The sequence below is a fragment of the Leptinotarsa decemlineata genome, unplaced genomic scaffold (assembly GCF_025532065.1).
Source record: "Leptinotarsa decemlineata unplaced genomic scaffold, Ldec_3_MD MMD2_tig00000133_RagTag_RagTag, whole genome shotgun sequence".
Classification (NCBI taxonomy): domain Eukaryota; kingdom Metazoa; phylum Arthropoda; class Insecta; order Coleoptera; family Chrysomelidae; genus Leptinotarsa; species Leptinotarsa decemlineata.
In genome coordinates this window covers 3,027,811-3,045,509 of record NW_027412542.1, presented here as the reverse complement: position 1 = coordinate 3,045,509, position 17,699 = coordinate 3,027,811, and the positions used below count along the sequence as shown (strand labels likewise).

At 32.7% G+C, this 17,699-nt stretch overlaps 1 protein-coding gene across 1 annotated transcript; it reads right to left on the bottom strand.

Moving 5' to 3' along the window:
* Window positions 1–59: 59 nt before the first annotated feature.
* Tsf2 (Transferrin 2) lies at window positions 60–17,466 on the bottom strand. Its single transcript, XM_074172555.1, has 10 exons — window positions 17,309–17,466; window positions 14,928–15,382; window positions 14,551–14,845; window positions 7,697–8,355; window positions 6,561–6,725; window positions 3,325–3,580; window positions 3,031–3,253; window positions 1,095–1,282; window positions 869–1,040; window positions 60–808 (listed from the first exon to the last, which is right to left on the bottom strand). The coding sequence occupies exons 1-10, from the start codon at window positions 17,382–17,384 to the stop codon at window positions 592–594; spliced, it is 2,706 nt and encodes a 901-aa protein (XP_074028656.1). The 5' UTR covers window positions 17,385–17,466; the 3' UTR covers window positions 60–591.
* Window positions 17,467–17,699: the final 233 nt, after the last annotated feature.

The following is a 17,699-nucleotide window of genomic DNA, read 5'->3' as shown; positions in this document are numbered from 1 at the left end:
GTTACTCACCAGCAGTATAACAATAATTTTGGGAAGAATAAAATAAAAAGTACTTCAAAAACTATAAAATGCATTTTATTCTCTTTTTTTTTTCTGTATCAAATATATTTTGCTGAACTTTGAGATGTCTGCACAAGTATAAAAATTAATTCATTACAGAGGACCTTTCCAGTGATCTGTATTTTTTAGTTTATAGAAGTAAGACTCAAAAAAATGTAACTAACAACAGGTAAAATGTATAACATATAAAATTATACAGAATTGTTTTGAAAAAATCTTTGTACATATGTAATCGTACTTGAATATTCAGAAATATTCGTTGATGGTTGAAAATATTACAAAGTATAATAATGCAACAAAAATATTACAAATTGGAATACAATTTTATTTTTAAATATCAAGTACGATGAATAAAAAAATGAAATAAAACGTGTAAAAATATACAAAAACTTTGTGGAGGAATGATCAAGAATTATCATAGTTTCACATAATATTCCAAATTTAACGAGGATACCTCGAAAACATAAAATCTTTCTTTAAAATGGACGGAAAACAATCACTCGATATTTAAAAATTGTCTTTCACAACAAACTATAAAAGTAATAAAACTGGAATGATAACTGCTAAAAAGGAGACTTTTATCATACTGCTGCCTGCGTGACAGTCTACTATCCTCCGAGCCCTCAAGAAATCTCCCCCTAAGTATTTGGAATATTCTCTTCTACTTGGTTCGATAACTCTTAACTGCGTCGTGGCATCTTGAAATATCAGATCTGAGAAGGGCGGAGCTGAAGAGAACATACTGAAACTAAAAATGAAAAAAAAATGTATAAAGTTCATTTTTCATCATTACTTTGCCAGTACCAACCTGAATTCGTCAGAGAACTTTCTACCATAAAAGGTCTGTGCATACATGAATAAGTTGATGTAAGCGTTGATGTGGGTCTCGTTATAACCATACCCACCTCTGGTGACAATAGCATTCGCTTTAACTTTTCCCAGATTGCATTTCTGGTATTCATTTATTTCGGCTCTAGTACCTGAAATTGTTAATTGAATAAAGAAAAATTTAAAAAAACGAGAATGCTATTTACCATCAGGACATAGTAACTCGAAATCGTCATTCAGGTTGTCCCTTGCCCACCACTCCCTTTTCTTTCCTCCAGTATTTTCAGTAACTGTTGTGTGTTTGACGAAAGCGACATGGCCTCCTCCTTCTACCAGGCATCTGAACGCACCCGTGTGACCATAATAATCTTCGGAGGCGTCACGTCTACAGTACCTGAAAACGAAGACTAATTCAAAAAATATTTCTTATGTTGAAAAAACATGAACAATATGACAGTAGGAAATATAATACAAGGTGTTTTTGAAAACTGCAATACATTGACAAAGGTAATATATTAGTAAAATGAAAGAATTGATTGAAGATGTCAATGCTACAAAAAAATAATAGTGCCTCAACAAATGTTCATCAGAAGGAAAAAAAAAGAATCAATTTACTGTAGGCTGGTTGTCATATGGACATAAAACGATGACATAAGAAGGGTGAAAGAGTGATGTGATTCCAATCTTTTATCCAATCTAAAATTTGATTCCCATGTCGACTACTTATGTAAAACACTAGCAGCAGGGTGTCATGCAGTAAAAGTTGTTGCAAGAGAGTTAAGACACTACTATCACAAGATCAGTTTATTTTGCACAAATTGAGTTCTATTTACGTTATGAAATTTGTTTCTGAGGAAATTGTGCACAATTTCGTTTTAATATGGTATTCTCTCTATAAAAAAGATTAATCAGATATTTATGCAAGGCTAGCTACAGATATTCATGCCGCCACTTATTTGTGAAGCAAAAAATTCTGACCTTAGTATATCTTTTTATTTTGGAAACAGTGTGTCTTATCCACAAAAAATATAAAAATCAATTTAATACCACCTTAACTTATAGTACACGTCAGTCTTACTTCATTTCCCTTCCAACACCTACTCTAGCTCTTACACAAAATTCTATTATTTTCAATAGCAAAAAGTTATTTAAACACCTTCCCATTAATTTAAGGCGGATATATAATGAACAGAAATTCAGAAAGAAAGTAAAAGAATTCCTTGTTGGGAGGCCCTATTATAGTGTGGACGAATTCTACCAAGGCTCTATCGAGTAATTGGCATGTAGCTTTGTGTAAACAAGTTATTGAAATCAACAGGAAATGGCTAACAATGTTCATTACGTAGCATTATATATTTACATTTACTCAATATTCATATATTCATGTACTTGTATTTGTATCTGTTCAGCTGGGCTTAATATTGTTCTGTCCATGTACTCTGCTCTTGTCTCTAAGCATTATTTTATAGTTTATATTTGTTAATTGTCCCATATACACGTTTTACTTTACTAGACTTTGCTAATAAGATGTTCAGATCTTGGGTGATAAAGCATATTTTGATTTGATTTAAATCCCTCAAGATAAAAACTTCAACTACCCTCAAATATACGCGCATCCCAAGGTACATAAAAAATGGATCACTAAAATCCATTGTCTCCTGTATCAATTCGCTGAGTTTTAAACTCTAGAAATTTCTTGATGATGACCTGAAAAATGACCTTCCTACTTTGAATGTAATGTAAAGAATTTGTTTGAGGAAGTAGGCAAAATCAAATCTAATAATATAATAATAAATCTGATAATAAAAAGTTACATAATGGTATCCTTTATATGTAACATCAATGTTTACTAATATTCCTCATTAAGAACATTTTGACTAATTGATCTCCTGACTCTCCTCAACAAAAACAGTTGAGTATAGTTTTAGGTGGTCAATACGTTCTGTCCAGGCCGAATTATTTTTCGAGTTTAGCATCATCTTGTGTGAGTTCATTAGGTACCAACCATCCATTAACATCTTTTATGGACATTCTACTTTGAAAAAAAAACTGTTCAATAGTGCTACTTTTTTCAATCCAAAAAAATATAGTATTTGAGCAATAACCATGTCAAGTTGTAGTTTACGATTTCATGAAACTCACCTAAAGCTAGTTCCGTGGCATAAATCACACATGTTATCATATGGTACCCCAGTATTGTATTCAGTACTCAAGGCTCCTGGAACGCAACTCTTGGTAAAATATTCGGCAGCCGCTCTGATGCTGTTACAACCATAAGGTCTTATCCAGCCATTACTTATAAGAAAAGCCAACGGATAAACCCATCCGGCAGCAGTACTGATTCCCCCATGGCAAGTATTCTTATCTACGAATCAAAATTGAACATATTTATACAATAATTCATCATGAAAAATACTGAAAACAATCTTTTCTTACTTTTCAAATATGTCAATTCTGTACTGGGATCTGATTCTTTTGCTACGGCAACAACGTAATATTCAGCCTCTTCCAGATTATAAACCTCGCTGATGAAGGGCACCAAATCATATTGAAGACCAGCAGTGTAAACATCACTTGCATCCAAAACCGCAACATCAGCAGTGCCAGACCTGATTGCTTGCATACAATGGATTTGAGAATGGCCCTTGTAGCAATCCATTTCCGGTTTCAACAGTTGTGCTTTCAATGCAGTCTATGAAAAAAAAATACTATTTTGAGGCACAATACTTTTTTAAAGGCAAAGATCATAGAATGAAAATGAACATAGATGAATGATAACTGTGAAAATATGGGTAGACCATATTGGATGGATGTAGACGTTATTACATGGTAGGAAATCATAATGAAGAAAAAAAAATTAAACTTTCTATGTTTTTTACCACTTTTATTTGTAACTAACGATTCTACAGTTTCGTCCTATAAGGACATTTTCAAACTTATACATTAAACTAAAAATGATTTATTACATTAGCCCTTATATACCCCTATAGGTAATAATACAGGTACTTGGCTTGATTGAGTACCTGAATTTACAATGCGGATGTGCCAATTTGAAAACCGGTGAGTAAACTAAATCCATTTGATCATTCAACAGGTTGCACCCGCAATGTATATGCTTGTGAATTTCCAAGGATTCTAAATAATTGAGTTTGTAACCTTTCCTTGCATAGTGCAAAATTTCCGTATCGTTTAGATTCAGGAACTTGTGGTTGCATGCCAAGGAATGGTTTGAAAACGTCGAATCATTTTTTTCTAGTCTGAAGAACCTTTCATTTTCAGCATACCGTTTTTGTAAATTTCGACCACATTGTCCACATAAAGCTTTCAAACTCCAGATTTCTCCAACTTGTCCACCTTATCTTTGGCATTGAACAGGAAATCAGATAACCTGGCATGTGGTTTGAATGCCACTTCCACATTGTTTTTTCTGAAGAAACCCGTAATTATTTCTGTTCTTTTTCCAAAATATGTTAGAGTTACTCATTTCTTGATTTCTGGTTGTTTGACCTGAGGGTATATTAATCTGTAAGTGTTTTTACGGCTTTGTTTTCTGACAACTTCTGGATAGTATCTGCGTTAAAACCATTATTATGACCTATCTGTGTAATTATATCAATTTTCCTAGCTAGAAATCAAGAAATGAGTAACTGTAACATATTTTGGAAAAAGAACAGAAATAATTACGGGTTTCTTCAGAAAAAACAATGTGGAAGTGGCATTCAAACCACATGCAAGGTTATCTGATTTCCTGTGCAATGCCAAAGATAAGGTGGACAAGTTGGAGAAATCTGGAGTTTGAAAGCTTTATGTGGACAATGTGGTCGAAATTTACAAAAACGGTATGCTGAACATGAAAGGTCCTTCAGACTAGGAAGAAATTATTCGACGTTTTTAAACTATTCCGTGGCATGCAACCACAAGTTCCCGAATCTATACAATACGGAAATTTTTCACTATGCCAGGAAAGGTTACAAACTCAATTATTTAGAATCCTTGGAAATTCACAAGCATAAATATTGCGGGTGCAACCTGTTGAATGATAAAATCCATTTAGTATACTCACTCTTTGTAAATTCAGGTACCCAATCAAGCCAAGTACCTGTATTATTACCTAGCGGGGTATATAAGGCTAATGTAATTAATAATTTTTAGTTTAATGTATAAGTTTGAAAATGTCCTTATAGGACAAAACTGCAGTAACGTTAGTTACAAATAAAAGTGGTAAAAAAAAACATAGAAAGTTTCCATTCTCTTTTCTTCATTATGAGAATTATTTTTTTTCTGTCATTAAGTATTGAGGACACTTAATGTATATTTAGTAGAAGCCATATCACAAAAATGTTGCAATCTGATATGGTTGATTTCTCTGATTATATTTGCTGAATTTTCAAGAATAAAGATAACAATCCTTTCATAAAATTGTTATTTTCTCAGAATATGTGTTTCGTTTGTTATGGATGATGAAGTATGCCGTTATTTTACTCAGCATTATATTATACGAACTATATCCAAGAGAGCACTATTGTCCTCTTTTATATGTTTATTTTTCTCACAAGGTCTTGTTAGATCCAATGACATGATTTAATTGCAGTTATTTTGAACTTCACTAGAAAACTGCAATATAAGAGTACATGAAATTACCATAGCAGAATACTCAGAATGGAATAGCAACACAAGCATATTACTTTGGCTTAGTATAAGTTATCATATAAATTTGAATTTATTGCATGTGTGAATGGTATCTGAATGAATTTAAATTCGAAACTGGATCCATTTTTCTGATACTAGATCCATTTTCATTTACCCTCCAGATCATTCAAAAGCCTGGAATAGTTTCTCAGTGTTTGGAACATCATTAGAGAATTATTTATTGGAAAAAACTTTTTATACATTACAGACATTCTTCGAATAACTCATACTCATTTCAATTTTAGATTATGAGCTTGTCTTCCCCCTTTCTTATTAAATTTGCATAATGTATTTGTATTTACACATTCTACACAAATTTATTATCTGACTGAAAATAAGGAATTATTATCATTATAGTTATGCCTGGATCTGGAAAACAACTACTTCCCCAGCTAACCCTCATCAATGTAGGAAAGATTCAACCCAGACAGCAGTGTGTCAAAGATTTGACTGACTTCCTCGTGGCTTGACTGCATATACGAAACCTTCATCTGAGAGAAATATATATTAAAAATACAACGGGAAGAAGTTGTTTTTCAACAGACTACTAGATCCTACTGTCAAGGAATGTTGGGAGGGGTGAATGTTCCGAATTTAATTTTGAAATATTAATTTTCTCAAATCAAACATGAAATCTTCAACCTCACAAACAACTGAATAATGTTGTGTACAATGATTTCATTTCCACTTGGTACTCTGACTATAGGTTTTTCCAATTCAATTGGCTCAGAATTGACGCCTTGAGACTGTAGTCTCCTAGTAGCCCACTCTGTAAATACCCCGTGTTTCTTCTACCTTAGAGGTTAAGCCTCTTATGGTCAATCTTACTGATTTTAAATATGCTATTGCTAATACTAATTCCCATTATAGAAATAATTGAAATAACGAAAAAGAATTTAAATGATTATATAACTGTTAGTTATTTCATCCACTAATTTTTGATGCTATGCAATTACTCATAATTACAAAAAGACAATACTTACTCGCATTTTAACACATTTATTTTTCTCTGCATCAGACGTGACACATAAAACCATCCTATTGACTGGGCAGTCTCTAACCCCCATGATTGTATCAAGCGATTCACCCAAAAAATTGCTGTACGTTTGGAGATTTTCCTGAACTGGAGAAAATCCTCTTGTGGCATCCTGAAATTTTCAGAAACACTTTCTAAACAACACACTCAAAACTGTTCGTTCTAGGAAAATGGTAATCATATATATTTCACAACAGTTTCAAAGGAAGACAAAGACAGGTTTTGACTTTCTACTTCTCCATCTTTATACAAAAAATGTGGGAATCTTCCAAAGAAAGGAAGAAAGCAATAAATTTCAAAATAATTTCTTTACAAAGATGTGAAGATCAAGATTCCTATGGTTGGGATTAAATTAAATGAGCAAATGAATGTCATTACATACTGTCATCGATGTCATGAGTAGATTTAACTCATTTGTGTTGTGTGAAATGTTATTGCTGAAGAGGCAATAAGGCAAGTTTCCTCTTCTGAAACATCAAATGTTCACCATTGAGAATGACAGCGTTCTATGTAAGTGAAATTTTACTCTTTCATTAATTATATTGTGTAGGAATCCTGTGAGAGATAACTGATTCAATTCCATTATGAATGTTTGCAATACAAACGGAATAGAAAAAAGTTTTTTTCATATAATTCAGCTTTCATATAAAAGTATTTGTCGAAAGTATTTTTCTTTCGTGTAATTCAATGTTTATATAAAAAAGGTTGATTCGAGAGAGCTTTTTCTTCCAGATTGTATCTGAAAATTACTTTTTTGCATGATACACATCTTTGTAATGAGTTCATTTTAGAATTAATTACTTTCTTTGTTTCTTTGGAAGATTCCAAAATGTTTTTTATAAAGACGGATAAGTACAAAGACAAAATCTTTTTTTTTCAAAAATTATTCTCTCCTAAAAATATACGCCTTTCAATTTAAGACAAAGACGAATCAAACAATTTGAATTTGTGACTATGAAAGACATTAAATATCACTCGGAATGATATTTGTGGGTGTTGATATCTATTTAAATAGTTATTTTCATATGAAATATAAATCCTAAATCTCGATTAGTCTATTTCAAGTAAAAGAGATAGTCTCACCTGGAATAATAAATTTCCATGGATTCCATACTTTGGAACTGATTCAAATAAACTGAAAGGCTTGTATGTTCCATTAGTATGATTTCTCTCTACATTCCTATTAATATTGTAATCATCTTGAGATCCCTGAAAGCGATTCGAATTTGTATTATATCTAATATCAGTTTCATAGGGATCAATGTTGACTCCATATTGATCCCGATTGATATTGTATGGATCTCTTGCAAATGGATCAAGGTTCTGATTATTTCCTTCTGTCGTTAGATCATTTCTTCCATAAGGATTATAGTTCTGATTGTTGTAGTATGGATTCCCGTAGGGATCTTGTGCATTGGCATTTCCAAAGTTTTGCCTCTTGTATCTGTTTAGTCTGTTGCCGAATTGATCATATTCTAATTCAGGCCTTCGATTTGGATCATAAGGAGATTGATTATTTCCGAAATTGTTTTGACTAGTGTAGGTAGAGTTGAACTTTGCATACTTTTCGGCAAATTTCACCAAAAACTTTTGGATTTTGACTCGTTCTTCAAAAGAAACGGCTGAAGAAGTTACAATAGCATCAGATGGGACTTTTCCCCAATTGCAAGCAAGGTATTCATTTATAGGGCGACGACTTCCATCTTTGCAAAACAATTCGAAGTTATCCACGGTGAGAGATGCTGCAATTGAAATTTAATATTATTGTTATAATTGAATAAAAAAATGTAGTTTAATGAATTCATAAGATTGCATTATTTCTATACGAAGTTCCACCGAATATTACTAACAACTTTGTAGGAAACTTGTGTTTCAGTAAATAATATTTCATTCCGTCTACTCAACCATACACAGTGATTGTAAACAATAATGCATCTTTACTTTCAAAATCTTCAAGTACATTACATCACATCATGCACTATTTTGAAACCATTTTCTTTTAAGTTTCATCGAAAAAAAGCAGTGTGATGTAAAAACAGTATCAAATTAGTGCAGTGTACGGTTCTAAGAATAAATCCAAATACTTTTCCTACACACCAGATTTATAATACTCTTTTCGACACATGTTTTACCAACCAGAAGGGCACAAGCAGAATGTGAAGTACATTGAACAAAATTCTTTTTTTTTGGTGGAAATCTGAGTACGGGTTGGACAAAACATAGTGAACATTGATGGTTCGATAGTTGGGAACCAACTTTTTTACATAGCGATTGATTAAAAATGAGTACAATAAACATCAACACTAACCAACCGGCTACCATCGTCGCAAATTAGTAATGAAGTTGGTAGTAAAAATAATATGAAAATAGTTGACACATTTTACAGTTTGAAAAAAATATATATATACATATATATATTTTTTTTTTGACAGTTCATTGCTTGATTATTGTTTTCTGGAGAAAAGCATTTCGTTATCACAATTTTGCAAATGACAACAGAATTCAATACAATTACCGAGACTTTATAATAATAATATTTATTGGCAAATATACACATTTCAATGTCACAAGTTGTATGAGGCAATTTCCAAATAAATATAGAAATCTCACAGAAGGATATACCTGTGCGTAGGTTCTGCAGAAATTGGAATACTAATGAATATAATTTCAAAAATTAAAATATAAAATAGTATAAGTGAATAAATAAAAGGTAAGTAAACATTTTTCATATCAACGTATTGGTGTATCTGAAGCCAGGTTTGGAATTTATTTTTGAATGAATTATTACTCCTGATATTTTTTGTATGATGTGGGACGAGATTATATAATCGAGGAGCTAGGTATGAGTAAGACCTTTGAAGGGTGTTTTTCCTTGATTCGGAACATATGAATTATTTTTGTGTTGAGTTTCATATTGGTGTTCTATTTTCCTTAATTCATGTCTATTAATATGTTGTCTTATTATGGTTTTGAGAAAGTAGAGTTGTCTGATGTCTAGAATTGATGTTTCTTAATATAATGAGTCGGTCGGGTAAGTTCTTTTTTTGAGGTGGATAATTTTCAATACTGATTTTTGTGCTTGTTCTAGGTGTTTTAGAAAAGTTGTGTTTGCTGCTCCCCAAGCAATTATTCCGTATGTTAGGTGGGTTTCGAACAATGTATAGTATAGCATTCGCATCTGGGTTGTTTGTAGGTATGGCCTCACGTATTTAAATCTATATGTAACGAATCATAGTTTTTTGACTAAGTAATCAATATGTGCATCCCATTTTAGATGAGCGTCAATATATATACCAAGGTATTTCAATTTATCTACTGATGAAACGGAAAGTTCTACTTCATCGTATTTTATTGAAAGTTATTTGAAATTTGGTAGATTATTGGCATAAAAAGTGAAGGTGGTAAAAATTGAGTCCTATCTGGAATCCTTAGACAATGTATGTACTCACATAGAGACAGACAAAGCTGTGACTGATTCGACACACTTTGTGACAGAATGATGTAGTAGCAGTGGAGAGGAAGTCCAATTTTTGGTCCAATTTTTAAAGAAAAGGCAACGTTTTTTCATTCAAAAACGAAAGAAAGCATGGAGTTCATAGTCAGTGATGGGTGGCTAAATTTCAAGTGTCTGCCACATGACTCAAGAAAGAATGGCTTACTTTCGCCTTGTGTTTGAACGCTTCAGTCTCCCACAAGCTTCCACTTCTAGTAATTGGGAAGTCTCAGAAACTAAGGGCTTTCAAAAATGAGCAAAAATAACAATGATTTATTGGCAAGGGATAAACTTCATTGAAACAAGCTGAAACCTTAATATCAGCCAGCAAAATACCATTGTTTTTTGAGTAAATTGACAAAAATATTTTTAATAATTGCCATTCTCAAAAATGGCAAATATTACCAATTAAGAAATGGTTTGCCAAGTTAGTAGAAAGAAAAAATTATATATACTGAAATTGAAAAAACGACTTTATAAAATGATGGGCTTTGTAAATGGAAGTGCTAGTTTTAACTTTATGCTGAAAGGAAGGACAGGGACCTCTGGTGTAGAAAAAAGTCCAAAATAAATACACCAACAACTGTTAACTCTCTTCTCGACATACATTTCACCAATCAAGATAGATAGATAGATATTTATTCATGCTATTACACAAAGTGTTTTTACATACGTCAAATCAATAATTTGATAAACTCAAAAGAACACACACATACATATACACCAGACACACATAACTCATATAGGTATATACACATTTACATGTACATAAATAGAATTACACTATTAATTATTAAATTATTAGATACACCCTAGGGTAACAGTAACATTACATCCATCAGACTTCATAAGATGAACATACTTATCTATTTGAATATAAAAAGAAATGGAAGTATTCTTGGAATGGGTAAAAACTGCAATAAAAATTTTTTTTATTTCAATTTTGAATCGATTCATATTCAGGACTACGTCTTTTAGATCAGTGGGAAGAGCATTGTAAAATGTTATTGCCAGATATCTGTAAGAGTGCTTAGTTTTGGTTATTCTTGGTTTAGGCAATCTAAAGTCCAGTCTCTTTCTAGTGGGGTATTTATGTATTTCTTCATTTGTAATCATATTGCCTTTGGAGATTTCCTTCCTCATGTAGATTAAGCATTCATAAATAAAACAGGAAGGAGGTGTTGAAATTCCAAATTGTTTAAAAATTGGTTTACAATGTTCATTGAAACTTTTCCCAGCCATTATCCTGACTACTTTTTTTTGTAGGGTAAATATTTTAGCAGAGTGACTCGAGGATCCCCATACTATGAAAGCGTACGTCATTGTTGAATGGAATAATGAAAAATGTGATATCCTGAAATATTCTTCCGTTACTTTGCTTTTCAGCTGTCTTATAATATATGTGGCAGTTGAGAGACGTTTTGAAAGATACTTGATATGATATGAAAAATTCAAGCTGTTGTCAAGGTGTACACCGAGTAATTTTACTGGATCTTCATCTCTTTGTTCCACCAGTGTAAAGTTGAGATTCAGAGTTTTGTCAGAGTTAAGGGAAAGGTAGTTACTGTTGTGTTACAAGTTGACATCTTCAGTAGAAAAAGTAGACTTATTTCTAAGTCTAAACCCAGCCTATTTGTATCTAACAGGGTACACTTTCACTTTAAGACACACATCAATTATTTCTTGGGTACAAATTTGTGGAAAATTTTCTTGTGACGGTTTTGGGTAGTTTTTAATCATAATTAATTAATTAATTAATTAATTCAACGGGTGTTTCTCAAAATTTAACCTTACACACTAACACATTCCTCTGATTGATGATAAGAAATAGACAGAGTATAGATAAACTTCCACTTATTTGAAGTGTATATTTGAATATTTGGACATGCAAGTATTCATTCATTTCAATGTGTATTGTTATTATTGTTGTATTAGGTTATAGCAGGGGTCTCCAAACTTTGAAGCCTTCGGGCCATAATGATTTTTTCAGTTTGTTCCAAGGGCCAATTTCTGCCCTTAACTATATTTCTAGACTAGGATAGTCGCAAAGTGTGTGACCTAAGCAAACTTACGCTTTTTGTGCATTTCAATTATTATTGTGTATTGTGACACTTAACGACATCTAGTGGCGAGTAGTGGTACTATGTACTATCTTTTTCAGCTACCCGCTAGGTGGCATTAGGCGTAATTAAAAAATATTTGGAATTACCGCGTTGGTTCGAGAAAGTTCTGGTTCTAGCTAGTGTATTCCGATCACCTCGAGATGGCAGTAATAATTACATATAAAAAGGCTAGCGGCGCAACTGCGAGTTAGTCTGCGTAGGAAAGGCGAAGGAAGCGAAACTGTCCTATTGTGAAATAAAGTAACACCCGTCAATAAAAGTATTTTGATTTGACTTATTGTTTTTATGTGTGATTTATTAGTATGGAAAAGAAGAGAAAAATCGACAGTGAATGCAGAACGTTCCAAGAAAAATGGAACTTTCAGTATTTTGTGATTGAGTCCAGTAATAAGGCGCTATGTTTAATTTGTAATGAAACCATAGCTGTTCTCAAAGACTATAACATCAAACGACACATGAGTCGAAACATCTTCAAAGTTAGTCCAAGTATACAGGAAGTTTGCGGAAGGAAAAATTTGAAGCTTTGAAACGCAGACTCAAATCGCAGCAATCTTTGTTTACCAAAGCGAATACTGAACAAGAGTGCAACTCGCGCCAGCTTTCGTGTGGCTCTTGAAATCGGAAAACGTGGCAAACCATTCACCGATGGAGAAATGATAAAAGAATGCTTGATTGCAGTAGCCAAAGAAATATGCCCCGAAATGGTAAATTTATTAAGTGTCAGTTTGTCAGCAAACACCGTGGCTCGGAGGGTGCAAGACATCGCAGAAAATATATCATCTCAACTGTCTGACAAAAATGGACATCATGAATGGTTTTCTCTAGCATTGGATGAGTCAACGGATGTGTCAGATACTGCTCAGGTGTTGATTTTTATTCGAGGAGTAGATAAAAGCTATGAAGTGTATGAAGAACTTCTTGATATTGATAGTATTCACGGCACAACAACTGGGGCAGATATTTTCAATGGAGTTGAAAATGCCATTAATAAAAAGAACCTTCGATGGAGAAATTTGAAATCTATAACAACTGATGGAGCGCTTTTTTGAACTTCGAGCAGAGATCAAAATTTTTTTAAATGAGAAGCAGCGCCCTTTTGCCGATTTAGAAAATAGTGAATGGAAATGGAAGTTAGCCTTCTATGTCGATTTGACAAATCATATGAACGAACTGAATTTGAGATTGCAAGGAGAAAATCAGCTTCTCCCTGATTTATACACCAATATCAAATCCTTCAGGCAGAAAATAATACTATTTCAATCGCAATTACGTAAAAAATGTTTCACACATTTTGAAACATGTAAAGTATTCAGCCACACTACAGAGACTGAATTTCCCGTCAATTTTGCAATCGAAACTTTGAGTGCTTTGAAGATAAATTTTAATACTCGTTTTGCAGATTTTGATGTCATTGCAAATGAAATTAAGCTTTTTCAAAATCCTTTTGATTCTGACATTGAAACCCTGGCTCCGGAAGTCCAAATGGAAATTATTGATTTACGGTGCAGTGATATGCTCAAGAACAAATATCAAAATTCATCTTTGTTGGAATTTTATAAGAGTCTTCCACTGGAACAATTTGATAATTTGCATAAATTTGCTCGTGGGTTGTTTTTCTGTTTTTGGTACTACTTACATGTGTGAGAAAACGTTTTCCCAGATGAAGTACACAAATAATGTTTACAGATCTCAATTAACCGATGAGCATCTTAAATTTCTTTTGATAATTGGTACAAGTAAAATTGATCCACAACTACAAAGTATTGTCGGTGGAAAATCACAATTACATAAATCTCATTAGTGTTTTTGTTTTACTGTGATTTATTTCAATTATTTGTTAGTTATTAATATGCTTGAACTTAGATACTTAAGTTAAGTTTTCTTTGTCATAATTTCTGTCGTTAAGTTTTTCCTTGCAAGTAAATAAAACCGAGTAATTATCATTCTGTGTTTTCTTCTTCAACTTATCACAGCAATAGTAACAACAATTAGGTAATCATTGGCTGTCGCGGGCCAGATTGATGACAGTAAATCATTGGCTGTCGCGAGCTGGATTGATGACACTGGCGGGCCGGATTTGGCCCGCAGGCTGTAGTTTGGAGACGCCTGGGTTATAGGAAATTGTCCGCCAATTTGTGCCTGCCAAATCTTTGATGTATGTTCAGGAAGTTAGATATAAATAGGGCATGTCAACTTTGTACATGAAATGCGCATCGAGAAGAGGGTTGCTGTTATTGGACATGAAATGTACAAATTTCAATACTATATGTATACTTAACAAAGCCCAAAACAATTAGAAAAATGTTTTTCTCAATACCTACCATACTCCATTGCTGCTAAAAGTTCTGGAACGGTATTGTGTTTGAGAAAAGCTATCTCACCAGCTTCAAGTAGACATCGAAATGCTCCTTCATAACCTGCATATGGATCTGAATCTGTGCAGCGACCTCCTGGAATCGCTCCAATACACAACTGACACAGTTTATCAGAATTGTCTCCTATTGGATTATACTGATCTGTTAAGCAGTTTACGGCACAAGAAGGGCCGAAGTAGTTTGTAGCTGATTTTACATGATTGTTACAGTCGATGATTTCCATTCCACCTTCTTTCATTAACTAAAATAAAACAACATATACATATGGACCAAAGAAATAGTTGGAATAATCAACATGGTTGGCCTAAAGTTTGATATCTTACTGTATTTATAGGCAAAACCCAGCCAGCAAAGGTCTGTACACCTGCAAAACAGGCTTTCCTACCACGTAATTGATGTAAAGATGATATATAATCAAATGTTCCTTTTTTGACCACAGCTACAGCATAATAGTAAGTATGACCCCCTTCCAGAATCTCTTGGGCAATTGGAACTAAACTATGATATCGCCCTCCAACAAATATAGCTCCTGCATCAAGTGTGGTGACTGTAGCTATTTCCTCGTCCAGTAGCTGCATGCATTCATCTTTGTTTGCTGCCTGATGACATTCGATTTTGATGGTTTTGGATGCAACTCTAATTCTATCCCAATCATTAGCCTCAGAAAAATTTTGGCACTTCAGTTGTTCTTCTGGACTAATGGTGCACCAAGTGAGTTTATCTTTTACATCTTCAACAGTACCATCCTTAGAGGGAACAATTTTCCAAAAACTTTGCCCTATAAATGAAATCATTAAATCCCTTTTAGCATATTATAATGTCCTAGCTCAATCAAGAGTTCAGATTTTTTTTTTCTTCAAAAATCTGCCTTGCCTTTACTTGTGACCATTGAAGACTGAAATTTTCATGAAAACAAATGGAATACTTGAACTCCACGATACCTTAAAATTTTATGCAAATCACGCGATTTTAAAAGGTGGAGCGCTGTGAACCTGGGTGGAGCGCAGCTGACGGGAAGCTGAAAAAATGATCACAAAAACACGGTGCTTGGCAAAAATTTCCATATCTTTGTATATTCTGACAGATGAAAATATGAATAGCGGGTACAAGCAACTGGTGTGCTATGCATTAAAAAAGCAACAACTGATTGTTTATGATATTTGACATTTGTCAAATTTTATTCATTGTTCTGACACTGGATATTTACAGTATTAATACAAAAAAGGATTTTTTTAGAAAAGTTTCAACAACCTGTACGATGCATTTCTAGCCTTATTTCGTAAAATTAGCTCCTGGACACGTCCTTACATTTTTTGGCAGCAATTAGGCAAAAAGGTGAAACATTGCTAATGCAAAAATTGATTTCATTTATTTACTTATTCATAGGTATAAATGGGATAACTCCTACAAATACAAGTATTCCATTAGTATAAATACTAACTCTCATAATGTATGAAAACTTAAATAAACCTAATTTTAGTTTGATGAACTGAAGACTAGATTTCTTTGCCTCTTTGCCTCAGTTTAAGTGAATTTCAACTATGAAGACAGTTTTATCTTCCATAGTATCTCTTGTCCTTAAAGGTAATCAAATCGAGTAACTCGGGACAATAAAAGTGCCCTGATAATATTTTGTTAAGGAACAATAAGTCATCCTGTATAGGCCTATTTTCTAAAGAGGTTATATGAAGATAATAGAATTTCATTGTTGGTATAATATCCCTCTCACTGAATATCTTCTGTGGAAAAAAATTGCATCATTTGTGTTTCTGTTACTTTAAAAAAAATATCGTTCATCGCAGATTATGCTGTGTTTAATTATGAATCCGATTTTCACCAGCTTTTTTGTGCCAAAACACTTTCATGGAAACCAAAGAATTTTAATTTTGACAAAAAACCTTGAATTTTGCTAGAATTACTATAAATGATGATAAAGACTCATTTATACCTACATCAATAATTACTTTCAATTTAACAATACTTGTTCCGTATTTCGGAGGAAATCCAAACTGTACTTGTGTCAATTCCCCGAATTGTTTCAAAATCATTTTCAGAAAAGTTTTTTTTCTCAAGTATTATAAAATGTTGGTTACATATTTAAATGTATATTGGCAATTTTGATCATCAACTAAAGGTATTAGAAAATAAAAAATTCCTTTTGAGCACATTATTCTAATATATTAATTCGTTAGCATCGTTGGGGGCATTCTTGTTGAATAATACTTAAATGGGTGATTGAAAAAGAAGATCTAGAAAATTTAAACGACAGGTAAACACCCCTTTACTTGTTTTTTCATTCCTGTTTACACCTTTCAACTGTCTATTTTTACCAGTTCAATATTATGAAATTGAATATCACATAGATCATATCTATCAAATATTTCCAAAATATCCTTCATCATTCTAACTCAAGACGTATCTAGAATCATTGTAATTGAAAAATCGTTAGATTACATTTCGAGAAATAATTTTAAAGCATCCAAGTAGTTCAAAATTTTGAATTATTTGGTCACATATAATTTACAATATGTCACAAATTCTGAAAATCACGATATTTATATGTTATTTGTCAAAAAATTGCTTCAATTAAAAACTGAAAAACAGAATTTGAAAATGAGTCAACAAATAAAGGTGAGGAACCTCGCCCAATTGATCTTAAAATCAGAGGCTAGATAAAGAAATTAATTATGAAATGTTTGATTACCTCTTATCAGAGCTGAGTTGATCACAAATAAAATATAAAAAGATAAACATAGTTTATCAGTAGAAATTAGATACATTTTTAAATAAAAAACATAAACATTAGTAAAAGATAAAATTACTTTCCCTATACTAACACAAACAACATAAAACAATTATTATGACTTGACATTTCGACCACAGAATAGAAACATTTCTATTCTGAGTTTTGAGTGGAGGCGAGTTCTTAAATTCAACAGTAATCTTATGACTGATTCCGTTTACAGATGACAACAATAGTTGTGTTTTATTGAAAGTAATCCTATTCCATTCTCGAAAAGTTATTCGCCACCTCTGCTCGATGTTTTTCAAATATAAAATAGGTTTAGGCTGTCTATATATCTGTCTATCCCGAT